Source organism: Spea bombifrons, chromosome 3, assembly GCF_027358695.1.
Source record: "Spea bombifrons isolate aSpeBom1 chromosome 3, aSpeBom1.2.pri, whole genome shotgun sequence".
In the NCBI taxonomy this organism is placed as follows: Eukaryota; Metazoa; Chordata; class Amphibia; order Anura; family Pelobatidae; genus Spea; species Spea bombifrons.
In genome coordinates, this window is record NC_071089.1 from 5596875 (window position 1) to 5622828 (window position 25954).

The 25954-nt window shown below is 44.0% G+C and overlaps 1 protein-coding gene across 1 annotated transcript; it reads right to left on the bottom strand.

The window, feature by feature from the left end:
• Positions 1 to 932: 932 nt before the first annotated feature.
• TMEM63A (transmembrane protein 63A) lies at positions 933 to 23614 on the bottom strand. The gene is made up of 23 exons (XM_053459488.1): positions 23497 to 23614; positions 15376 to 15581; positions 14555 to 14634; positions 14387 to 14453; positions 13439 to 13476; positions 12631 to 12773; positions 10552 to 10603; positions 9441 to 9549; positions 9061 to 9131; positions 8530 to 8610; positions 8141 to 8264; positions 7694 to 7827; positions 7173 to 7310; positions 6856 to 7009; positions 6343 to 6449; positions 5398 to 5484; positions 4854 to 4919; positions 3890 to 4052; positions 3492 to 3597; positions 3166 to 3333; positions 2859 to 2974; positions 2408 to 2470; positions 933 to 1879 (listed from the first exon to the last, which is right to left on the bottom strand). Exons 2-23 carry the CDS (start codon positions 15565 to 15567, stop codon positions 1691 to 1693), a joined length of 2448 nt encoding a protein of 815 aa, XP_053315463.1. The 5' UTR covers positions 15568 to 15581; positions 23497 to 23614; the 3' UTR covers positions 933 to 1690.
• Positions 23615 to 25954: the final 2340 nt, after the last annotated feature.

Here is a 25954-nt window from a genome sequence, read left to right on the forward strand (position 1 = left end):
TAAAAGAGATATATATATTTTGTGTTACGGAGCCACGGTACTTGTACAGAATTGGAACAGCCACATTAACTTAGGATCTGCAAAATTATTCCTCCCAATTAGCTGCTTGTGTTGGACCAGGCAGGTAATGATTATGCTAGTTATGCCACAGATCTCATCTTATTAAGGCTAAGTGACCCATTCGTTTCAAATATATTTACAAAAAACCATAACCCACGGGCGGCAAGCAGCGTTAACTAAAGCAAAGGCTTTTAAATATAGCCAACAATAAGCACCTAGACACCTTGATAATGACCTTACCCCTTTAAGGACTTAAGCTTTGTCATGAAGGGGTTAAAAAGGAAAAGGTAACGCTACACGAACCCATATCAATCACAAGTCATTTATTAGACGTTCATATCTTTATCAACGTTTTGACCCATACAGGCTTCTTCATCAGGATAATCGGATTCTCTTTCTATGGGTCAAAATGTTAATGCTACAGATACTTAAATTATTATTTTTCATACTTAATATAATATTTATTAGTTTTCTCTGTAAAGGCGATCGTCCCCTTTAGCAAAGAATTACGCAATTATAATAATTTAAAAAAAAACTAAGGATGATGGGAGTTGTAGTTTTTAAAGCCAAGGGTTCCCTATGCCTGCCGTTGTATGACAAACTATGATGATAAGGCATCAGGACTGCAGGTTCAAAGTCAGGATTGATCATCGTTTAAAGGTGCTGTTCTACCTACTGAGTTTAAGGCTTTCATAACTAAACGCAGCGTTAGAAACATAATCCCCAGGACTGTTAGATGCAAACCTTTCCCAGAAAGAATTCTTTAATCATGAAAACTTTTCCCTGATAGGATGTTGCCGTTTACACTGGAAAAGTGAAATATCTGTGTTTTATGTAATTAGAGGAAAACGAAGAAAAAAAAAACAAACAGGTTTCCTAAGGTCATTTTACTGAACATTTGAAAAAAGTGCAATAAAGTGGAACAGCACCTTAAAATACGTAGGCAAAAAGCTCAAAGTAATTTGGGTTCCTGAGACTTCTATCTGGAAAGACATGGATACATTGTTTAAAATACTTAAGCGTTCGCCGGAAAGAACACCGGTTTGTCGAGTCCGTCGCTCCCGGCAGCAGCCACCGGAGGGCAGATCGTGGCAGTTTGGTGGGGGGGGGCATTAACAAGGCACTTTGCAGGACTGTGTACAGACCCATATGCTGCCCTTATAACGCACAAAATACGCTTATGTGCCCCCTCAGGGACTCCCATCAATCAATTCCTGTTACATTTCTCTTTAATTCTTTGGTTTGTTTTTAGTTCATTCTTTGACATTTCTTAAGTCTGGAAGGAGGAATAATTTGTGGCCCTTTCCCCAGACAGCTCCTCCCCACCCCAAGCAGCAGCCCCCCTGTTGAATGGCAGATAGGGAAGCAGATAGTCCAGGGGATCTGTTCTGTTCATAAAGCCCCGTTTATAATAATGCCGTAACCCAGAGGCATCGGACTTGAGTTTTACAACACGGCCAGCTGTTCCAGGGACAGCTAACCGGCATCCGGATTCCTTATCCACTCTGAGTCTAATCATGTGAAGCTCTGTGGTCAGAGTGGTGTTGTCACAGCTGTGATGTCACAGGGTCCTCCCGGATAAGGGGAGTTATGTCTCCCTCTAGTGTTATCTTTCGGAAGCACAGATTTGTCAAGGACTTTCCAAGTCCACGAGCTTATCGGAGTATTCCTCTGGGCTGGTGGCCGCCTCGGGGGTCTCGGGGCTTTCCAGGGCGTTTGGCGTCTCTGCATTGTTTATCGTCCCGTAAGAATTGTGCCTTTCCTGGTCCAGCTTCGCCGTCTCGGAAGGTTCCGAAATGAGCACATTTGGTACATACATCTGGAACAAGAGATTTGTACAGACATACATGATGACGACACAATTACAATAAGGCACCAACCTCCAGCCTATATCCACTGTACCAAACACTCCATCAACTGCATATCTATTCTTTGTCCTTTATTCCTCTGTCAAACTTTAATTGCTACCCCCCCTTTCTGACCTTTCCCCACTCCACCTCCACTCAGCATTCTCTGCACTCTTCCCCTTCAACCAGCACTCACTTCACTTGCCTCCATATTCCTCTTACTCCATTGTCCCATCTTAGCTACAGTGAATCACTTTATCCATATTAAAATCACAATGTATATGAAGAACGATTTTCTTATAATGAATGACTGTAGGAACCGTAAGGGAAGCTGCAAATAACCAATTCCATCTGTAGAAGAGACCTCTGGGCTTTCATGACTTGACTAAAGGCAGATTCCAAGTCCAGTGTTTGCTCCCTAACAGGCAACTCACGCACGCAAGCATTCCCTTTAATATAAAAAAAGTCTATCGAGATTCAGTCTCGTCTCAATTTATTACCGTGGAGTTCCACGCAGCTCCGGCCGCACTCGGTGTGTCTGCACCAGCTACGAGCTCCACGATCTACAAATAGATCAGCATAGCGGTTATGTTTGCGCTACATGCGCCACCAAATGCAAATCACATGGCTACCCGCAACTTTAAAGCCATAATAGAAGCAAATAGTGTCTGCGGCCTGCAGAACCCCTGCCATAGTAGGGGGAACACAATGATGACTTAAAGGGACCGCAGCTACCATATGCATTAAGGTGAGTAAGATAGCTGGGCTGTCCCTTTAACTAGGTCGAGATCAGCAAGGAAGAGACGGTATAGATTCACGGGATGTATTGCCCTTTAACTGTTTCAGTGCCAGAGGGGGGTGAATAACATTGAATGTACAGAACACTGCCCCGGCACGAAACGGTTAACTCCCACCAAGTCGTGGCAAAAAGCGGTTCTCCTGGAGTCTCACCTTATAATTCAGAGGACTGAGGTGCTTGAACCACCCGAAACACGTGTAAAGCATGCAGATGAAAATCGTGATCACCAGGATGATCAGGGTAAACAGCGTGGAAGGAGCTTTAAAGCCTAAGAGAAAGGAAAAAAAATATGTGGATTACCAGATACCAAATAAATAGATAAAAAGTGGTGGTCCAATAAGGAGGAGAAGTTAGGGGAGTCTTGTACGAAGTGCCCTAGAAATTTAGGCGTTCATTTCTGAAGCTCAAATTCTGCGCTGAATACAACATGACAAAAAAAATTTATCAGAAGTCACTTACCCATTCTCAAAAAAGAAAAGAAAAAGAGCCACATGAGACACAGTATGGGGGCCGCTAAGGCTTGGCGAACAGCCGCAAAGTGGATCTTCCTGTCCAGCTTTGTAGGTAAGTAGGCGAAGTACAGATTGTGCCTGTCCACCAGGTGCTTGAGCAGCATATAGATTAATCCTGAGGATAGAGAGAATGGTAAAGAATAAAGAAAGTATTAAGACGCGATTTGTTTAATTCAAGGAAAGAGTTAAACGCAGGGTTTATTGAGAATGTAGGTTATTAGAAAGCCGTAGGAACTGCTCTCAGTCCATGCAATGTTATTACTTTTTACTTACCGAATGGCACAATTATGGGGCAGGTTATACTGTACGCCATGATGACCGTGAACACGCAAAGCATCCAGGCATACATGGCTCCGAATTCATACTCAAAAGCCTGGTGCTATGGGGTTAAAAAATAATGCTATTAATACCTCGCAGTTACCTGAAAATTCTAAATTTATACAGAAATCCTACACTGCAGAATTCTAAAATAATATGTTTTTAGTATAGACTACTTATTAAGCACAAAAAAAGTTCTAGAAACTTTTTCCAGTATTCCACAGCGAAAATATTTTGGGAAAAAGAACAGTTCTCACGCAGCCAAATTAACTGCCCTGTGGGAATTTACACTGCCCCCTGCCCCCTAATCTTTGGAAGGAAAGCTCCAGCGTGGCCCTCGTCGTGATCTTTACCTGCTTGATATTGCGCCTCTCCCCGGCAGACTTGGCCATTATCATGCGCACCGTATACAGGAGTAACCCAGGAAGGCGAATCAGCTCCATCCCATTCCCAATGAACGCCGAGGCAATCACGTAGTTTACAAAGAAGGCTCCTTGGTCTGGGAGGAAGACGCATCTAAGGGAAGAATATTCGGAATGGACATGAGTGGAGGATCTGCGTCACAGGAGACGGCGGCACCGAGGGGGGTTGGGAAGGGCTGAGGATATAACTAGAAGGTGAGCTCGAAATGTAAGTGAGAAGGGCAAAACGTAGGAGAGAAGGGAGAAGGTAAGGTGCAAAATGTTAAAAGAAAGCATTGGTGGAGAAAGAGAGAGAGTAAGGGGTATTAAAGAGGTAGCAGAAAGGAAGGGAGGTGAGAGATCACTGGTCAAGCAGAGGGGTAGAGAGATGATGAGATCTAGTGGAACGGAGAAAAGACATTCAAAACTGACAATATGGACAATAACACCGACACACGATAAATACTAAGAGAAAGAAGAGGGCCCGGTTCTTGTAAGGAAAGAGGAAGGAGAAGGAAGCTGTGCGGAGGAAAGAGAGATAGAAGCAAAGAAAACAGACAGAGCGAGAAACACAGGACAGAGAGAAGAAGACGACAAGAGGAGAGGAGACGAGAGAAGACGACAGAGGAGAGGAGACGAGAGAAGACGAAAGAGGAGAGGAGACGAGAGAAGACGAAAGAGGAGAGGAGACGAGAGAAGACGAAAGAGGAGAGGAGACGAGAGAAGACGACAGAGGAGAGGAGACGAGAGAAGACGACAGAGGAGAGGAGACGACACAGCACAGAGTTACACCAACAGCGCGTTATAAAGTTTATTCACTTTCGTGGCCTCAGCAGCCTTGGATACGGAATCCCAGGTTTCATACATTAGTAACGAGTACCTGTGTTTAGAGGACATTAAAGGACCGGCTACTTACTCCAAGCGAATGGGTCCCTGAACATCCACAGACTTATCAAACAGCCACCGGAAGAAAAAGTCTAAGCTGGAAAACAGACAGAAAAGGTTTCGGAGGAACGCTCTCACATTCAGACAGATATACGACGATTTCCACGCCGGCACCCAAAAGGGTTAAACAGACACGGGTTACGGGGAGGGGGGGAATGGCGTGTGTTTGGGACTCGCCAAATGTATTAACCAACTAGATCTAACAACAGCCCACGTGGACACCTTGAGTTGCCATTATTTAAAGATAAACTTAACTGAGTCACCTGCATTCAAGCAGGGATATCAACCATAACACAATGGGAGCAAAAGCACTAATTTCAAGCCTTATTTATGATCACAACGAGGGGGAATAGGAAGTTGGTTCCAGACTGAGACTGGGGCAAAAAAACCCAGAGACTCAGAGACAAATCCTGAGAGTTTCCAGGTATGCTGCCGAGTAGGATATTAAAAATATGAACGCGTTGAGCATTAAAGTGCCGCATATTAACGTCTGGGGCGGAATAAGCGCAGCTAACCTGGTAAGGCCGAGCGACGGCAAAATCAGCACCATGAAAATCAGGAAGATATACACTTTATGCATCATTATTCTGTTCTCCGACGATCTGTAAAAAAAAAAAAAAAAAATCAAATCGGTCTCAGAAACTTTGAATTTACTGTAAAAATAACGTAACATCAGAAGTGAAGCAACCATGCAAGAACGACACAATAACCCCTGTCAACAACACATTAATTACACAAAAAAAACAACACAATTTATATTAAACATTTAAACAATCAGAAAATTATACACTTTAGTTTTTCTTCTAAAATTTTTATATAGTATAAGTTTTTTCGCACTTATTGGATACTTACCAATTACAGCGGCCGCTCGATTCCCTCTCCTTAAAATCTTATATTTATATATTTTATGATTTAATGAAACATCTGTTTATTTGGATGGAGGATTTTCCCCCAAGTGGAACGCGCCGACGTCATATAAATCGGCACTATACCACTTCTAAAGTTTCAAAACGAATAAAAAGGGGTAACTTCGCTTGAAAGTAAGTAAGAGGAACACATTACTCCGTGATCCAAAATATCACCACTGTGGCACTTTAAAGGGCAACTCCCAACATTTTAATTACTAAATTATTGGATTAAAAATGCATTTTTAAAAATATTGCTTTTTTTTTTTTTTTTAAAGCAGTTGCACTCCCCCCCATAATATAACGTTTTCAGGCAGCTGCATATCAGCCGTTTGCATGAGGTTCTCGCTCTGTTATCTGATCCCCGATCTACTAGACAAACACCCCGACTCCTTATCATACTGCCTGTGGGAAATAATAGAATGGCTCGGTCTTAATCACCCAGCCTGACTCTCTGACTAATGAAAGTCTATGGAGGAACGACTTAATTATTATTCCTGCACGCAGCGCGTTCGTTACCAGTGAATTATACAGTAAGCGACGCAATTATCTTACTTTGTCCAGTGAGCTTCAATCAGGGTGGAATAATAGACAATCGTCGGCAACAAGGCTGAGAAGGACCACAGCAGCAATGTGGGGAAGAACTGACTGATGATCGGGTTCTGTGACAGACGAGAAGCAGATGGAGGTTCCAAACACAAGCAGAAGCAATCATTCCCTAACAGAACACCCGTGTCTCTAGATCGTAAGCTTTGGATCCGAGCCCCCATTACCCAATGTAGTTCTAGTTTGGTCAGACCCTTTGAATGTAGGGACTGTAAGAAGGGCTGCGGGAATTGCTGGCGCTATTGCTGTAAATAATACATTGTTTGTATTGATAGAATTGCCCGCGGTGCTTCTGCCCCGGGGTAAAGAAGTGCTTGTGTGTTTGTTATACACTCTGCCTCTGAGCGGGGAGAGGACTCAGACAAAGTAACTCAAGTAACACTCAGCGCGCCGAGGGCCGGGCGCCCCTTTAACGATTAAACAGAAGCTGCGCAGCGCCGGAGCCGATTGGACGATACTTACATTCAGGTAGTAGATGGGTTTGGTGACGTTGAATTTGTCTATCGTGCTGATAATAATCGAAGGGGTCGTCAGAAAAAACAGCACGATGAAGAGGCAGAAGTTAATGCCGAGGCACCGGGCCCACCACCTCCAGCCCTGCACCGAGAGATTCGCCCTGGCAAGAACAAGAAGCGCGGATCAGACAATAACAGGGGGGCAAATCTATACAATAACTACCCCATTATCACAGGGGAGGGAAAAAAACATAACCTCATATAACATCAAACTAATGGGAAACACACATTCCAACGCAAACATCTACATGGCAGCGGACTCACCAGGATATGTTCTCAGGGTAGGTGGCATACATGACCGTCCACCTGGAGGCACGGAGCGTCTGGCTGTAGCCGGAGGGCTGGGGCTGCGGAGCGCATCGGCACCCCTGGCACTTCACCGCGTTGAAATCTTTCAGAATACTGGAGGGACGGCAGAGAAAATATTCGGGACATAGGTACAGATCCTGGTAACGGCGAAACACAGACCCCCGCGCACACACACAAGCACACGCGATACCACACACACACACAAAGCCGTTACACTTATAGAGCTGTCAGATTCCACACTAGGTACTTATATTGCAGTCTCCTAAACAATAGAATAGCTCAGTCTTAATACACATACATACATTATATACATACCATATATATATATATGTATATTTATATATACATACGTGTACTCTAATAGCTCTCATTGACTTGCACCAAACATGCCTCTGATTCCCACACCTGAAGTAAAGTAGGGAACTTATTACAAATAAGTGAAATTATCCAGCACCAGAATCCTTGGAAATACTTACAAAGTAGCCATAGATTTTTCTGCAAACGTGACGAAGGCGATTCCCAGCGAAACATTGCGAACGACGGCCATTTTTTGGTTGAATTCCTCCATCAGTCTGTCATTCACCCTGGTGTAGTATTCTAAAGCGTCCTCCTGAGCGGGACAAATCACATACATGAGTATATACCAGACATACATCAGGCCAGACAAAAATGGTTGTTTTCTTTTCATTAATAAATATCACAAACATTTATCGTCTTGATTTTGGGATATAAAACTGCTCAGAGACCCCAGGCTGCTATGAGAGAGGGAAAGGGTCTTCCTAACGAGATAAACAATATAAATACGTTTTAGTTGCATTTAAGATTTGGGTGAGCACCCGGGAGGCAGAGGGTTAATGTAAGTGTGTAATTATGGGTAATATCAGTATAATATAAGGATGACGGCTCCGGCAGCGATCTCGTACCCACTCACAGCCGCGGATCACACAGCAGCAGAACTGGCCGCACGGCTTTGGGTTGATTAAAATGCGCTGTCCTGTCTTTTTGAACAGTTTGTTGTAGAAAGCCAAACTCTTCTCAGCCTTTTTCCTAAAACAAAGAAAAAAAATAGCAGTCGGTAAAACCGTCTCTGAACCCAACAGATCTCCGTCGTCGTTAAACCGAAACTCCAAGGCAATGAAAGATTTTAGACGCTCTTAAAAAGGGGGATCGAGTGAGAACAGCCAAATACTATGTCCCGGAAACGAGAAAGAGAGAGGATGAAGGCTGGTGTCTTCCCATACAAAAGACCAGGGCAGGTCACAGGTAAGAAACAACATCCTACGCGTTACATTGTAACATTACTTTTCAGTACCTCTCTTTGGAGAGACGAATCAGGTCTGCGACGTCGTAACACAGGTGGACGTCCACTACCCTGCAGGTTGGATACGCCTCGCTAGGACAGAACACAGAGTGCAAAGAGTTAAACCGGACATTTTATCAATTAACATAACTGCTGGAAACTCTGCAGTCTTAAGAGGAAGAGGTTAGACTAACGCAAGGCCGGGAACAAAGGAGAGCATTAACTAAACGAGGAGTCTGCAGGTATATCACTGCGCGTAGGGGGCCAAACCACAGGGAGCGCCTCCAACAGGAAGGGATGAGCAACCTCTGCACCATGTATAGTTCAAAACTGTGAGATGAAGTGTAGAATCCCCCCGCCACTTGTCTACCATGAAAACGGCTTCCCACCTTCAGGCCCAGTCAATGCTACACCCCCTTCCATGTACAGACTACACCTTCGTAGTGTCGTCACTGTAACACAAACTTATTTGTCCTTACGTTGAAGAGACGTGATAATAAGAATAACCCCCCAGGTGGCGCGTGATAATATCCCAGTACATACCTGAAGTGTCTACCGATGATATCCTTGTCTACTTCCCGCGGCAGCCCGGTGATAAAGAGCGTCTGCTTCACCTGTAACGACACGATGTTACAAAGAGACAGCTTAGAAACAACCGAACGCTCTACCTGCCGGACACAGTAACTCTCCAGCCAATAACGTGTCCCGGATACCGATCGGATACGAACAAAGACCTGAAACAGACGTAAAACTCGCAGGAGGGCTCAGCGTAGTTGAGGAGCTGAAACTGCTACACTCCTGTCCACAGACTGCACAGGCCTCATTGCTCCACCGATGGGTTTCCAGCATAGAAACTAAAAGGGGTAACATTGCTCCGGGAGGGGAAACGCAGACACCTCTCCCACGCGGTACGTCGCACCCACCGTATTTTCTCCTTTATATTTGATGGCAGAGGTATGATGTCGCATAAAAACCACCACGAGGATCAGATAAATCACGCCGATCACCGTATGCAGCCACAGGAGACTGTCCCTGCAAAAACGGGAAAATACGTTAAAACGGGGGAGAGCCTATAAAAAAAAATACGCAAATAATACCAGGTTTACATAATTCTTATGCTAAAAAGAAGACTTGTGCATTTGTAATTTTGAAGTAAAAATTTGACGATTTCATTCATTTGTACGAATGTCCAAAAAAAAAAAGAAGAGACCCGCAACGAAGCAGAGAATTCCGAATGGTGGGAACGTTCTAAATGAGCTGGACTAGAGATTCTTAAATTATCCCTTTAAAAAGCCCACCATGAAGATTCTATGCAGCGAATCAGCAAACGGCTCTAATACCGGCCCTCAACGAAACCTTGACTTGTCATTAGAGATACACTTAATTGAGTCACCTGAATTCAAGCATGGATATTATATATATATATATATATATATATATATATATAGCAGAATTATTATTAAACACTCATCTACAGACACCAGACAAGTCAGAAGGCTTGTTTTTTCCTCAGAAATCTCATGGTGCTGCCACAATCACAATAATGAATAATGCTTCTAGTACCCGTTAAATTTTAAGTGGAAGGGATTCATAACTTTAGTATATATATATATACACATATATATATATATATATATATATATATATATATATATATATATAATATATATATACACATATATATATATATATATATATATATATAGTATTATCACCCCAGGAAACATTTGAATGCTCGTTTGATCCTTTCAGCCAGGTGGTGGCGCTGTTTGCAATTGTTTTGTAGTAACAGTGACATTAATTCTTCCAAAAATGCGTGTTTGATCAGAATTCTTTTCATCAAAAAATAATTTGCATCACTACAGGGGCGGAACTTGCTGCGTGAAGTCAACCTCCGTCTATATGTTTCAAACTTTGTAAAATTCCCAAAAAATAAATGGTTTTTCATGTTATTAAAAGATGGTTTTACATGTACTACAATACATCATATATACATACATACAATACTACATCGTTGGTCCCGGCTTTACTTACTTGTGCTGTAGGTTTGCAATTGTTGTCCTCCCAAAATTGAGTGGATCATTATCTTGGAAAATAAAAGTAAAAACGATCAAAAAAAGGCATCACAAAAAACCCCAATAATACTGTATTCATGGATTTTTATAGCTACATCATATCCCGCAGCTCTGTGCAATGGGTAAGTAGGACATAAGTAGCACAGCACATTACAATTTGGACAGAAACAAAACGGAGACGAGAGCACTGTTCAAAGGAGCTTACAATCTAGAACGTAGTTTGCTAACCGGCTCTGGTCCAGGGTGATATTTCTTAGCGAAACTTCTTAAAAGTTGTTAAAATGAGTCAACCGCAATTATTAAAATTTAGAAAAAGACAGTTTGGTAAAAGATAATTGTGTAACGATGAAACCCAGACTTGCCTACTAGGCAGGTAGTTGCGCCGTATTAAACGCTACAAATAATCACAGGGGAGGCAAAGGTTGGGACCAGGTGGAAGATATTAAAAAAGGGGGTGGAGCATGATAAGAAGTGGGCCAGGCTACAGCTAAGACCCCCTTAGACTATTCCGCACTCAGAACTCCTTCTCTCTTCTGTTTTAATCTGATTTCGCACATTTGCTCTTATTTCTTCATTTATGTTATGTAGATGTTTGCCGTCTTCCATGTAGTTCATCACTTACAGCAGGGCTTTCAAACCTGCGGCCCTACAGCTGCTGCAGGACTACATCTCCCATGATGCTCTTTCAGCTGAGGGGCTGGGAGATGTAGTCCTGCAGCAGCTGGAGGGCTACAGGTTGGACGCCCCTGACTTTTAGGATTCCTACAGAGAGCAGAATGCTTTGGGATTGGGAGACTATGTTACACGGGGTTAATAAGTAACACCCTTTGTAACATAGTTCAACCTTGTCATTAATCGAGAAAGACAAAAACCCAACACTGAAGCGATTTCCAATAATGTCACAAAACGGGGGGGGGGGGGTTAGGGTTCGGGGTCAGGTGGTATTCCTTTTTGACCAAACCAGCCTCTGATTTCTCGCTGACTTATTGCTTGGTTATTGGTACGGCGCGAATGCATCAAGGCGAAACTCTTTGCATATAGAACTCTTTGTAGTTCTTGCATCCGTGTGGATTACATGGTAATCTTGTCTGATCATGGATCACTACACTTAATGCTCATGTGTAAAGGTCACGCTACTCTTCCTCTTTGGCTGAATCTGATCAGAGGGGTGATTTCGGGGCAGATAATTCATTAGTTACACAGGTTTTATGCACTGAACACCGCGGAGTCTCACGTCGGAACGAAAATCCAAAATAATTTAAAAGACTGAAAACAAAAAGAACTAAACTATGGCCTAGGAGCCTCCTTTTTAAATATATTCATATCTTTTGCGTTCCGATGTGCGTAGATCGCTGTATTTATCATATGACTGTACTTCTTGTGCCCCCCTTTTATTAACCTGTAAAGAACCAAGTACATCTGTTATGACTTAATTCAAAGGGAAAGTCCCATGGGGGAAAATCTCTTTAAGCATAACCCCCAGCGTTGTATACGACAACAACCGCCACGGTGCTGTATACAATAATTACACCCCCTCCGCGCGCTGTATACAATAATTACCCCCCCTGCGCTGTATACAGTAATGTCAGTCAGCATTGGTTTTATCTGATTTTGTCCCAATAAACTCCCTTTATCTGCAAACATGCAGGCTGCCGCATGTGATATTTGGGTGACTTTTCCTACTCAAACACCACACCGAGCTGATGCTTTACAGCAACGCTAATTAAGTCCATTCCTCCATAGACAGTGTCTGGCTGTGTGATTAAGACTGAGCCATTCCATTGTTTCCCCACAGGCAGTATGATAAGGAGTCGGAGTGTTTGTCTAGTAGATAGGGGCTCAGATAACAGAGCGAGGATCATACAAATGCCTACCCTGCAGCCAATTGAAAACAAAATATTCTGGGGCAAAAACTACAACTATTTAGAAAAAAAAAGAAAAAAAAGAAGAACCTTAGTAATAAAAAGAATGGTTTAAGAAATGTTAAGGTTACTTTGTAACTGGGGGATCCAGTTAATTACAATATGGCGCAACTTACCAAGCAAATCCCCGGACAAATTCACCGGCAGGATGACGGCCACAGACAAGATGCAGCCGATTACAAGCAGGCAGATGATGTGACGCTGGAAGGAAAGATAGTGGGTCGCATCCTCGCCACACCGCTCACGGATGTCATCATCGCTGGGAACACATTAAACAAAAACAGTAATGCCTTCCTACAAATCCCATTCCGTAATACAATAGCTGCCTACTGTCCTGATTTGGTGAGAATAGCCCAGATTGGAATCCCACTGCTTGATCCGCAAGTCACATGCAGCGGCTCGGTATGGGATGATAATGATGTCATTATCACAGGCTGTCCCAGGAGCACTTTGAATTATGGGAAAGGGGTGGAGACATGCTGTAGATGAGACGTGATGTCATGATTATGTCACCAGCCCAAATCACACACGCATGAATTCATGTTTTCGAGTGGATAATTGAAAAGTTACATCAGGTTCCAAACTCTAAAAGGGGTGCCCCCCCTTTGGCAAATACCCCATATATATATTTGCCCCGTACAGCTATTTTCTGTGTCGAACACATCTCCTGGAAAGAAATACACTCAGAAGTCAACTCCACCGCTTTCCTCTCACCTGATTGGCTACTTCAAGAAGCTGGTGGAAAGTTTCCGCTCTGCAGCTTCTTCCTAAGTTAAGTACCCTTTTACTCCAAATTTTAGCAAACCATAGGAAAGTGCAATATGCCGCGTTTGTTTGGGAGGCTCTCGGGGACGCTGGAGCGTCCCTTTAATAATGTCACATGATGGCCCCAAAAATTTCTGTTTAGTCTTAACATGAACTTACTTCATTTGGAAGACAGAGGTCATCCAGAAACAAAAGCCCTGAAAATACAAGGAGATGGCTGAAAAACAGGCATTATAACACACAGAGGAACAATTACAGGGGTAGGCTGGGATTTTCATCTAGCAGTAATAAGATAATTGTGTTATAATACTGCTAATGTCTCATAGATTTTTTTATAGTTTAAAACTGATCTACACTCCTTAAAGAGACTCCCCGTATTTAGGGGACAGTTTAATGCCCCTGACACCCCCTGTATAGAGGGATGCATGGCATGCTCTGCAAGTATCCCGAACCCCGCTTTAATAATTTGTCAGACAAACATAGAGAATTACAATGGTTACATGACACAGAAGATGCAGCACTGCTACTGCAGCTGCATCAGTGGCCCTCCTCTGACTACTCTTGCAACTGATTGGCTTCTTGCAGCAACCAGCCAATCAGTGGCAGGAAATCCCTTAAAGGGGACACTCGCCTGTGGTATGCATTAAAGCGCATATGATGACTGGGATGTCCCTTTACCCCTCCCCCCCAACTCACACATGGTTGGCTGGCCATTGGCTATTTTAGAATAGCTGCATACCCTTTAACTACCACTCCCATCAACCTCAGATAACAATATCCCAGGATTATAGGGGGCCGCAGTTTAATCACCAGACAGCTGTGCAAACAGAAGCATTACAGGCTGGCATGAGACCCATCAAAAAGTGTTATACCGCCCCAAAAACACAATATGTTTAAATGTTAATATATAACGGAGTAATTCACAATAATATGATAGTGTGACAGAGGGCACGGAAAATACCTAGAACAAAGCATGAAGACCTAGAACATAGCCAGTACTGGCATGAGATCACATAGAGCGGCCAGACAGGCAATAGGAGTCGGCTGGAACACATGCGCAGCCACCCTGCGTAGACGTCTCGGCATTCGATGGAAAAATAAACTTACTCTGTCCCTTTCAAGCTCCTCGCTGGTTGAAGACGAGGACAGTCTGCGATATCTGCTCGGCGGCCCGCTGCAAGACAGAACGGGCGTGAGAACGAAGTACAGACAAGAAACGACAGACAAACCGGAGCGTACTGCGACAGGGGAGGAATAAAGCGTGACCCGGGCTACCTGTCTGAATCGTACACCAAGGCGACCCGTCCATAGTCCCAGAACCTCTTCCGGATCAGAGAAAACGCCAACAACAGGAGCTAACGGAAGATAAAGAGAAAAATAACCCCAATAACAGGAAAAAAACATCCAACCTCTTCCAATGCGTGTTTAAAGTTTGGGGTTAAATAATATATATATATTTTTTTTGTTTACCTAACACTCAGGAGAGGAAAAAAATGTTTGGAAATTAAATAAAATGTTTTAATAATATTTTAATTTCTTGTAAACAAAAATAGAGCATTAACCCTTCTCAAAAACTAGCCTAAAGCACAAGGAGTTAAATGTGTCACTGAATCAAACGCGTGGGGTAAATCTAACTATAGGATGAATTTTGATCGACACTAATAGATTGTAAGCTCACGGGAGCGGGGTCCTCTTCTCCTGCCACAGCAGTACGTCATAACGTGCATCAATCTTATCGTCAATTTGGGTATAAATTTCATGTTATTGCCAATTCTTTATCATCCATTATTTTAATTGTATAGTAAACAAAACACAATGAAATAAAGTATATATATAAAGGGTTAAATAAAGCGAGTGAAGTATATTTTAAGGGTAGATAAATACATGAGCTAGAGAGCAAGGGGCTTAAATGTAGTATAAGAAAGTATTCATTGCTATGTCATGTCTATCCGTTATAAAAAACAATAATATTCACTGAGTGGGTGGTGGATAAGTGGAACAGCCTTCCAGCAGACGTGGTAGAGGCTTTCCAAAACGCACTTAACCTTGGATCTTTTTTCTGTCGCTACTTTTCTACGTGTTAATACAGTACGTACCGCGAAGCAGGTTACATCTAACACCAAGACGGTGGGGATGCCCCCAAAGGTGACCCCCTGCAGCACGGTGCTCCCGAGCGCTCCGTTGTAACAATACGACTGGCTGGAGTTCGAGGTGTTCGCGAGACGGCCGTCGCTCCAGGAGGAGAACGCAGAAGACGTCGCGGCGAGGGAGGAAGAGAATAAACGCATCTTGGCCTCTTAACCTAAAAATAAAGAAATAAAATAAAAAAATCTAATAAATAAAAAGCTTGCGTTTAAATAAATGAAGTCGTTCGGAGCGGCGTGCGTGCGCAGCGCTGACTCGGATACAGCCAGGCAATTGTCTGCAACCAAAGGAAAAAGGTCAAGCGGAACGTTTTAAATAAGAAGGGGCGATCGTGACGTCCCTAATTACACGCTGCGGAGATTAAAGTCACGTTATACACAGAAGCCGGGCAATGAGGATGGCGCATGGTGCGGGGCTTTAACTGCCCCCATCGGGGATCCCAGACAGTTCTACGAATTTTTTGCTCCTTAAACAAATTTGGCAATTGTAAATCTAAAAAGTTTATTTAATTTTTATAAAGTATTATATTTACATAATTATTTACACATTATCGGGGCTTTTAGGGCTATAGACCCCTGCGATACCCTCGTACCCAGCAAACATTCTGAGCTCCAAGAAAAGAGGGGCATTAAGTGAGGAAAAGGGGGACACAGGGCTTTTGGTGCCATAGAGGGACTGTTATCTAAAAGAGGGACACTGGGGAAGTATGGGGAGGGGAGGAAAAAGGGACATGGGGTTTGGATGCATCTGAAGGCAACCCCTCTGGGTAAAACCAGCAAGCATTGCTTCTCATTGCTCAGAAACAGAGAGCGTCATTCAAAATCAATGGCTTTACTGATCCGGGTGCAAAAAAAACCAAAATACCCTGAAATGAGAAAAAAAACAACTGTTCTATGTGCCAATTACATGCGCAGCCGTCCTCCCAACAAGTCTCACGTGCTCTGTAAGGATCCGGTTCTTAGATCTCACAGCCATTATATTTCCGGCAGTAAAGAATTCAAGAGATAAGATTGTTAAATCTTCCTCCGTTCCTGACTGGGAATGATTGTAGGATTTTGTAACGAGAAACCTGTAATTATTATCACAATTAAAATCAGAGTTTTTGCAGGAAAACGCCCGCAGGAAACGAAAGGGAACCCGATATCCAGGAACTCGTCACGCGGGTTTAAAGTCAAGCATTTAAAGTGCTCAGATCTCATCATGCCTTTCACCGAGATCCACTAGCCGGGCCTGGTCTGCCTTTACGTGCTTACTGGTCAGGTACTCATCGGGAAGCGCCGGGAGCATGCGCGTTCCCAATGCGCGTTCTGCATACGCGCCGCTCCTGGTGCCGTCTGCCGAGAAGCGAGCAGCACTCGACACACAAAGTGAGCCGTTTCCAGGTGAAACACACCCCGTTTAGGCAAATTCAGGCCCTTACTGATGCCGAAAAAGAAAAAAAAAACCTGAACATTGCTGCCCCTTAGACCCATGGAGTGCTGGGTAGTCCCTTTTTATGTTGCCATGGAAACCGGATACTTCGCTAGGCTGTTAGTTCCAGGCACTGATCCCTGCTTACATGAAGGGATTGGATAATTTTTTTAAGGGCTTTCAATGTTGGGGGTCAGAACATACCCACTTCCACCCCTGGTGGATAGCATCTTGGGATGTTTACGGCGGGCTTTATAGTCACCGGTTTGAATTTATTTTGCATCAGAGAATGACTAAATCTAGAATTAACCCGGAGCCTCCCAAAACACGCGGGTCTAACGGCCCTTCGCTCATCTTCTGTTGAAACTGGCCGAAGGACCTCTTTTCCCGTATGGCCCTACCATATGTTGGCTGCCTATGGACCCCACCAAGGGTTACGGCGGGGGGGGGAAACATCCTAGAGACCCCAAAACAACGATCAGGACAAAACTTCTCCCTACCTGAACCAGCACAGGACAAACCCAGCAGTCTGTAACCAGGGGGTGAATCACCGCGTCACGCGGGGAAGAAACAACGTATCCGTTAGTAGCCAGAAAGAAAATGTTCCACGCGGTAGTTATTCAGGAGTCTCGGCTACGCAGGTAACAGGGTTGGTTTCCACCTCACACGGCCGCGCCGTCTGCTGACATTGCTGCCGGATACGGCCGAGAGAAACATCCTAAGGAGTCGGAGGGTTTATAAAAATCTGGGACTGTGAGAACAAACACGGCGAGGCTTCCCCTTTACAAGATACTTTGAAGCACTATATAGACCCTATATAAACAGTCGTACAAATATACATTCCCTGCCAGGAACCGCGCCGGCGACAGGTGCATCAACAAGGATGTCATGTGACCGCGGCCACCGACCTGATCGCAGGCAGCGCGGCCTTAAAGGGGACACGTCAGCTAAATGCCCACACCTCAGCGGCCGTTATTTAACAGAAGCCCGCTCAGACTCGAACACACTGAAAGCAATAATAATAATAATAATAATAATAATAATCCAGAAGTACGGAGAGCTGGAAATCTGGAGAAATTCCAGAAAAAAATCTACGCTCCAAAAATAAAATGACACGGAGGGACTCTGTCTGCAGCTGAACTATAACTCCCATTATCCCCAGGCAGCCATAGCCTTACACTCTCTACCCCTGACCGGGGGGGGGGTCTATTCTCCCACTTTTTACCGATTAGTACATTTCTTGCTAGTTTTTGCTTTGTTAGAACCGACAAAGAAGTTAACCCTTTCCTATCCTGGGGGTTAAGCAGATCGCCGCCGGATCAATCAGTTGCATCACTCCGAGAATAGAGATATAAGGTGTCCTGAAAGTTTGAAGCAATAGAGAAAAAGAAAAGAAACAGCCAGGATCCTGCTGTGTTAGCGGATCGTTAGTTGGGAATTGAATCCCTGATCTAATAGAAAAAACCCTACAAAAAGTTGTGTTTAAAAAAAAAAAAATAAAAAAAAATTGTAAGTTATGGATTTTTTTTCTCTTAAAAATATTTTTTCTACGGGTTTCACGCCAACAGTCCTTCAGTGTTTGCCGTCGGCAACCGGATCCACCCAGGGAACCGGTGCCAAAGACCCACAGCGCCTCCTCGAAGCGCCCTCAACTCAAGCAAATAAACACTCAGGCTTCGCACTCCAGGGATAAAAAGATAAAGTGCTTTAACGTGCGATAAAGTGCTGTATACACAAACGGGACAGCTTCACGCGCTCCGTGCCTTTAATGACGCTCTTTCAGAATTTGGGGACATTCACTGTATTCTTTGAACCCTAAAGTGATCTAATTACACTTTTTACAACATTTTAAACATACAATTTACTAGGCATAGCTTTATGTCATAGCTGGTATTTCTTTTAACTTTATTCTCAAAAAAAACTAATTTCATTTACTTTTTTTAGATTTTTTTTTTTATTATTACAAATAAAGCTACAATGCTTCACCAGGCTTATAATTCTTAAAAGAAATACCAGTATTTTGTAAGAGTTCTATTTTCAGGTTTCAAAGAAATTTAAATGTCTCCATTAACAATTTTTGCCCCTAAATATTTCCATTTTTTTTTTTTTTTTTTTTTAAGGCTTTCCCTTTTCCCCCAATCACAGCTGGTAATTAATCCCCGTAACATGGTGCAGAATTAGACTGCGAGCTCCAGAGGAGAGTAAAGCTTTTCCTAAAATTTGTATTTTATATTATTGCACTTTTTTTTTTGCTGGGAATTCTTCCAAATCAAGATATTCACGCATTTCCATGCAATTTCCCTCGCTGGTGCGATTACAAACCCGTGAAACCAAGCTCAGAGCGTGAAACCAACACTGACCGCAAAGAAAATCCGGCAAAAACCTGCATCAACCAGCAACCAGTGAAATACTCTTTATACACATAACGGACTTTTAACGCCAAGTCTGTTCCATAGACTTTCGTGGTCAGAGTGTCTAGCTGGGTGATTAAGACTGAGCCATTCTATTGTTTTATAGCATACTAATTTTGAAGAGTATTTTAAATCCGATACTGATCTGGTAATAATAAAAAAAAAAAAAATGAGGGAAGATACCCTTTAGGATTTCGGAATATGTATGAAAGATGCTGGCTGTTTTTTTTTTTTACAGAGCAACACAAAGTAAACACGAAGTGGTAGAATTATCAATAAAAAAAATAAAAAAATATAAAGAACGTTACAGAAAGGTGAAAAAAATACATCGTAGCACTGGCCACTGCAACCAAAAAAATAAATTAAAAAAAATGTGTTTTTTAGATTATGTTCCCTTTTTTCTTCATGAGCTGAATCCGCTTGATCGCTGGGGTAACTATAGCCGGATTTAATTGTTATGGCCCGGCTCCTGCAAAGCTTTTGCAAACAGGTAGCCTACATACTGGCTTTTTAATGGTCACGGTAAAAATGCAACCCTGACTCCAAGGCGAGACCGACGACTGATTAAGGTTTGAGTCTTTACAGCAGGAGAAACGGGCGTCTAGACGGGGGCCGATCTGCTGGCAAATTCTGTGTTTCTAGTTTGCATGATAAGAACGCATTCGCTTCTCAAAGTAAAGGAGATCTAGACACACGTAAATGGTTAACAACCAAGTCACAAACACAGTAAAAAAAAAATAAAAAAAATACATATATTAAAAAATGTGTAATAAATATATATATATATATATATATATATATATATATTTATTTATATTATAATGCATTATACTATTGAGGTGATTAGAACAGATTGGCACCTGGCTGGTGAAATAGCTACTGGTGACTTGAGGGTTAACACACCCTCCAAATAATTGGCAAGAAAAAGAGAAAGCTTTCCAGTTCTGGGATGTTTATAGATATAAAGTATGTAAAAGAAGAAGGCCGATTAGATTAAGAATTGCCAATATCATCATCTTGAAGTTTGAGGAATCGCGTCTTTCCGGCATCAGAGACATTTTCTGTCGGCCGGTTCCTGGAGTTCTAAGAAAGGTTTTAAGAAATCCGAAAGATGTCTCAAGATTCCGACCAAGGATAGAATTTTCCAAGACAGGACGGCGCGGAACTCAATAGACCAGGTCGGGTCTATGGAACGCGGGGGGCCGGATTATTCTACGGCCTCTTCTTGTAGGAAAGGGACCCCAACACGTTCTACATTGGCACCGGGGTTCAGGAGTAAACCCTACCGGAGCCCGTCTGTGCCGGCGGCACACTTGGCCGCGTGACACGCTAATTTGCCATCACATCTTTTCTAAAGAGTTGAAGCGCTGCATGAACTGTTGCTGCTATATAAATAAAAGATAATAATAATAATGCCGCTAGTTTTATATAACGCCAGCATACTCCGCAGCGCTGCACAACGGGAATTTAGGACGTTAACAGCATTTACCAGGAGATAAAGGTTAGGAGGGCCCTTATCCAAAGGAGCTTACAATCTAGAAGGAATAAATTGACAAAATACCAAATGGGCATGGTATAAACACACACACACGTATGTAACCGGAACATAACTAAATCAGCGAGATGACCGATTGGCGGCTGCTGCTCTCATTCATTTCAGTGGCTCCCATTGGCTAAAAGGGGAGTACTTCTGAGCATGTGCAAGAAGTGTACTGAAGAATGCTTCCTGCTTTCATTGCAGGAAGAAGGGGGAGGAGTTAAATGAGACAGGTGTGTAAATAACTAAAGAACACCTGCCCTGATCTGCATGTAGTAAAATGGGGGGGGGCAATCCGCATTTAATATAAAAACAGCAGCTCTGCAGTGCTCCTCTATATCACTTGTGATTGTTTAAATAGTGACTAAAGTACAAAAACACCAAAAGTACACTGAATGCAGTCATCGGGAGCTTGGAGACAGGAGTGGCCCCATTGATGTCAATGAATCGCCTTTTCCATAATACTTTAAGGGGCCGCTGCTGAGAGGCCAAGGGCCCTAGACCCCCCCCCCACACACACACCATGCTCTTAATACATTAAAAAATGTCTTTCATCGCGGACACTCAGCGTGCCCAAGAGGCCCAAAAGTTACTCAGCTCTCTCTTCAAGCACCCTATGGAAATATAGGCGCAGGAGATCGGAATGTCAGACACATTATAGAAAGCGCTTGGAGTGGAAAGTGTTTGCAAAACCCTCCCGAAGCTTCCAAGATAACCCGCAACTCCTTCGCCGCTAAAACAATCTTTCTACCTACTCACAGCTCTCACAGGCAGCCGTACCTGGGGGGGGGGGCTTTCTAAATTAACCCTTTAAACAGCCCATCGTGAAGATTCCACGTGGTGACCCAAACGGCTCTAATACCGATCGTCATGGAAACCGTGACTTGTCATTATTGAAAGATACACTTAATTGAGTCACCTGCATTCAAGCATAAAGTACTTGTAGCAAAAACCGGGAGTCTGCCCCTTCACCCTGTGATTGGGGTAAAAACCCTGTGACTCAGTGGAAAACCCCCAATAGTTCCCAGGTATGGAAGTAACTCTGTATATATTCCATACGTTCCCTTTAAAAGCTGATGTATCAATCTGAAAATTGTTTTCTAGCGCTGGCGTCATACATCCCGTTACATAATAACTCTATAACACGCTGGGGATAACAGGAGGAGGATTTTGGGGGTCTTTCCTTCTTTTTGGCATTGTTTTGTAATGTCTTCCCGTTTCATAGCTTCGAGCTTTCCGTGCGATATATCGAGAAAGTTTATTTAAAAAAAAAAAAAAAGTGGTCATGAAAGTATAGGGGAACCCCCATCATTACCATTGCATTAACCCCTTCACAGCCGTAGGACATATTACTACGAGACGCACCCCCCGGTACAAGTGAGATCGGGCCCTCCGCCGTCAGCGCCCGCTACACATTTAATGTGTTATGTTATTTTGTTTATTTATTTATTTTTTTAACATATTTATATTAAATTATTGATTATAAATCCAAACACAACACAGAAAGAAATGCGTAGCTATTCTAGAAAGAAAAAAAAACAATATAAATAATCCGAGGGTCCACTAAATATAAAAAAAGAGAATCTGACGTAGAGTAAAAACGCTGAAAACGCTTTGATCAATAGGGAAAGAAGCCTCTGGTCATGAAGGTGTTAAAACTACTTTTCAAAGATATTGTTCTTTTTTAAACAGTTTTTGCCCCATAATATGTTTTCAGGCCGATGCATATCAGCCATTTGTATGAGGTTCTCGCTCTGTTATCTGATCCCGATCTACTAAACACCCCGCCTCCTTATCATACTGCCTGTGGGAAACAATAGAATGGCTCAGTCTTATTCATCCAGCAGACACTCTGATTAATGAAAGTCTATGGAGGAACGGACTGCATTAGCATTGCCATAGAGCATCAGCTCAGTGTGGTGTTTGAGCAGGAAAGTCACCCCAAATGTCACATGACTGACAACAATGGCCGCCTCCTGTATACAGAGATAAAACCTAGAATCTGACAACAGATCGGCCCCATTCGGCCCCGGTCTAGTCGCCCGTTTCTCCTGCTGTAAAGACTCAAACCTTAATCAGTCGTTGGTCTCGTCTTAGTTTCTGGAGCCGTATGTCTATCCCATGCATGTTTAATACCCTCACTGTTTTACCCTCTACCGCTTCTGCTGGGAGGCTGTTTTACTTACCGCCCATAAACAATAATTATAATTCTTTATGACATTTCCATCACTTTCACACTCAGAATAGTAATCGTTATGAGAAGAAGCAGTGGTCCCTGTCCCCAGGAGATTGCAATCTAATGTGTATTGTGTACGCATGATCTTGCATAATAAAAGCATGTGATTAAAGTGTGGTGACTCATGGGGGGGGCAGGAAGATTCATCACACTGTAATACCCCCAAGAACTGCCCCATACAGTGAAACATACACCTAACCCCTTCAGCGCCTGTACCCTGAAAGGGTTAATTCAATTACTGCCCCAAATGCCACACCATTCAGCCCCCAACGTGTCACCAAACACCCCTAAAACCCATGACACATGTATGTGCAAAACCCCTACATGCGTCTGTCATGCTTCATGTCACGGAAGGGGAAGGTGCGGGCGGTTACCAAGGGGTTAAACGCAGAAAACCAACAAGACACGTCAGGTAAGAGGGCAAACAGAGAACAACAAATACCCCACCCTGCCCCCAACCAACCCTGCCCCGGGGTACCTGCTGCGAAGATAGCGGGATGCATGGGGTAACAGCACGGGCCGGGGTGCGGGGTCTGCGCTTTGGGGTTTGGGAGGCGGCTGCTTACTGGGGTCTGTCAGCTGGAGCGGGAGTTACTGGGAGGGGGCGGAGTCAGCTGCTGGCCTAGACTAGGAGCTTCTGGGGAAGGCGGCACTTAAAAGTTTACGGAGTGAGTTTGTTCTGCGCATGCGCGGCCGGGAGGAGTCTGCGCAGGGGAGGCTGGAGCTGCGCGGAGGGTGCGTGTTTGTTTGTTTGTTTGTTGGGGGGTAGCTCACGCGTGGCCCAGTATGATGGGTAGGGTTAGTCAAGGTGTCCCCCAGTACTGTAGTGGTGCGGGTTACGCAGCCTTCACTGAATGATTCAGGAGCCATATGCCCATGTAGGGTTTAATGCCCTCACTGTATTAACCTCTACATCTGCTGGGAGGCTGTTCCACTTATCTACCACCCTCTCGGTGTAGCTTGGAGTGGCACAAGGAAATGGGCCAGTAACAAGTAAAGCCACTTGTATTAGGAAATTTAAAATGTTGTCGCCTGACTCCGGTCAGCCCGTCGGGCTTTTCGCCAGCGTCCCAAAGGCTGGTCTGGTGCAGCGTATGAGGTCTCAGCCCGGGCTGTCTGCGGAGCGTGCGCTTGGAAGGGTTGGCGTTGCGCATGCGAGTCGGTGGTCCGCGGTGCGGACGTTACTGGCCTCCGGCGGAGGGATAGAGTTCGTTGCCATCGGAGGCAGAGAAGACGCGGCTAACAGCAGGAGGCCCACGGTGTGTCCCTGCTCTCCTCAATTACTTTACAAAGAGGGTAGTAGTTAACTGGAACAGCCTCCCATCAGAAGTGGTAACGGCAGAGACAAATCAAGCTCCCCTCCTTCCAATGTGATTTAATGATTGGGTGCGCTGCTGCGTGACATAAACGCTCGGGATAAAAAAATCATCAGCGGGGTCTATATATATTTTATTTTCTCTGATCTCCCCTGCAGCCGGTTGCCCCACGGGGACTCCTGGCTGCGCTCCCTGCAATCAGTCAGTGGGGGCTCCGTTTTAGTGGCAGGAAAGGGATCCCCAAACGTACGTTCAGACATTGAAGTGATGCCGGTGTGCTGGTGCTCGCTTTGGGCACGCTCCCTTGCACCTCCCTCACAGTCCCTTTTCCGCGGGCATTGTGGCCGGGTTGGGGGATCCTCCGACTGGCCCACTGAACTGCACCACAGATGTCCAGCGCAGCACCCGCGTGGCTATCTGGGTGAAGGGAGCAGGTGGCCCAGCACGCTTTCCCCCTCATCCACTCCCCCCAACGCGGATGTCCAGATTTAAACCCCAGAAGTGCTGGAGGGGGGTATTAACCCCTGGTCACTTATTATATGCGGGCTCCCTGTTCTCGGAAATCTGCTTGATTATTCCTCCCCATCACGTTATAGGCTGACCTGTGGTGCAAGTTGATTTTTTTTTTTTTAAGACGTTAATTGAAAAATACCCCCCAAAAAACCTCGTGCTTTCGGATATGACGGAGGGTTCTGGTCAAAGCCGCGAGGATGAGGCTTCCACTTTAAGTTCTTCGTAGAAGTGTTTCAGGGATCTAATCGCTTGGTTGCGTTTATCACCCGCTGCGTGACTGATGACATCACAGAGTGCCCGTACTGGGCGACGGTCGGGGTTATTTGTTTGTATTTCTGTTTTTATCAGTATTTTTATCGGTCTGGCTGCCAGCATTGGGCGCGTGGACGCTTTGGCCATTGCTAGAGATTTACACCCTTCACTTAATCAGTCATAGATTCCATATGCCTATCCCCTGCGTGTTTAAATTCCCCCACTGTATTACCCTCGACCGCCTCTGCCGGGAGGCTGCTCCACGTATCTACCAACCTCTCAGTAAAATCACACACAATAACGAACCGGTACAAAAGGAGAAGAGGGCCCTGTGCCCGGGAGCTTACACTCTAGTCGGTGGTTGAGGTCTTTGTTCCTGGCTGTCGGTAGAGGTCTGATTATGAGACTGAGATGCAGATCCCCCGCAGCGCTGCAGGGACCCGAATCCTCCTGCCCGGCAGCCGGTGAACGTCTGCACAATGGGCTCTGGGGGCAGAGTGGCAAATAGGGGGTTAAAAGGCATATCTGGGGGAGTGGCAAATAAAAGGAAATAAAAACAAAAAAAATTATAGTTTACATGAATTAACATTTACTGGTATAACGTTTTTCTTATAGGGTCGTCTTATATTCAGGCTTTTTCTTTTTTTCCTAAATAAATATTCAAATTTTGGGGGGGTCGTCTTATAATCGAGCAAATAGGGTACTTAAATTCTGATAAATGCTTGGATGAGGGTCTCTCTGCCGGGCCTGACACCCCCACAAACAACAAACAATGTGAAACGAACAGAAAGAAATAAAAAAAAAAATGCTCCCTTAAAACTAAGCGTTCCGACCGGGCTGGACCGGCAGGTGGGG

What these genes read in the sequence shown, in the direction of transcription:
- TMEM63A (XM_053459488.1), bottom strand. Translation starts at nt 15,567, where the DNA reads ATGCGTTTATTCTCTTCCTCCCTCGCCGCGACGTCTTCTGCGTTCTCC. An exon ending in ATCATCGGTAGACACTTCAG is followed by an intron (nt 8,611 to 9,060) that starts GTATGTACTGGG and finishes GTTCTGTCCTAG; the next exon opens with CGAGGCGTATCCAACCTGCA. An exon ending in TACCCTGAGAACATATCCTG is followed by an intron (nt 7,010 to 7,172) that starts GTGAGTCCGCTG and finishes TGTTCTTGCCAG; the next exon opens with GGCGAATCTCTCGGTGCAGG.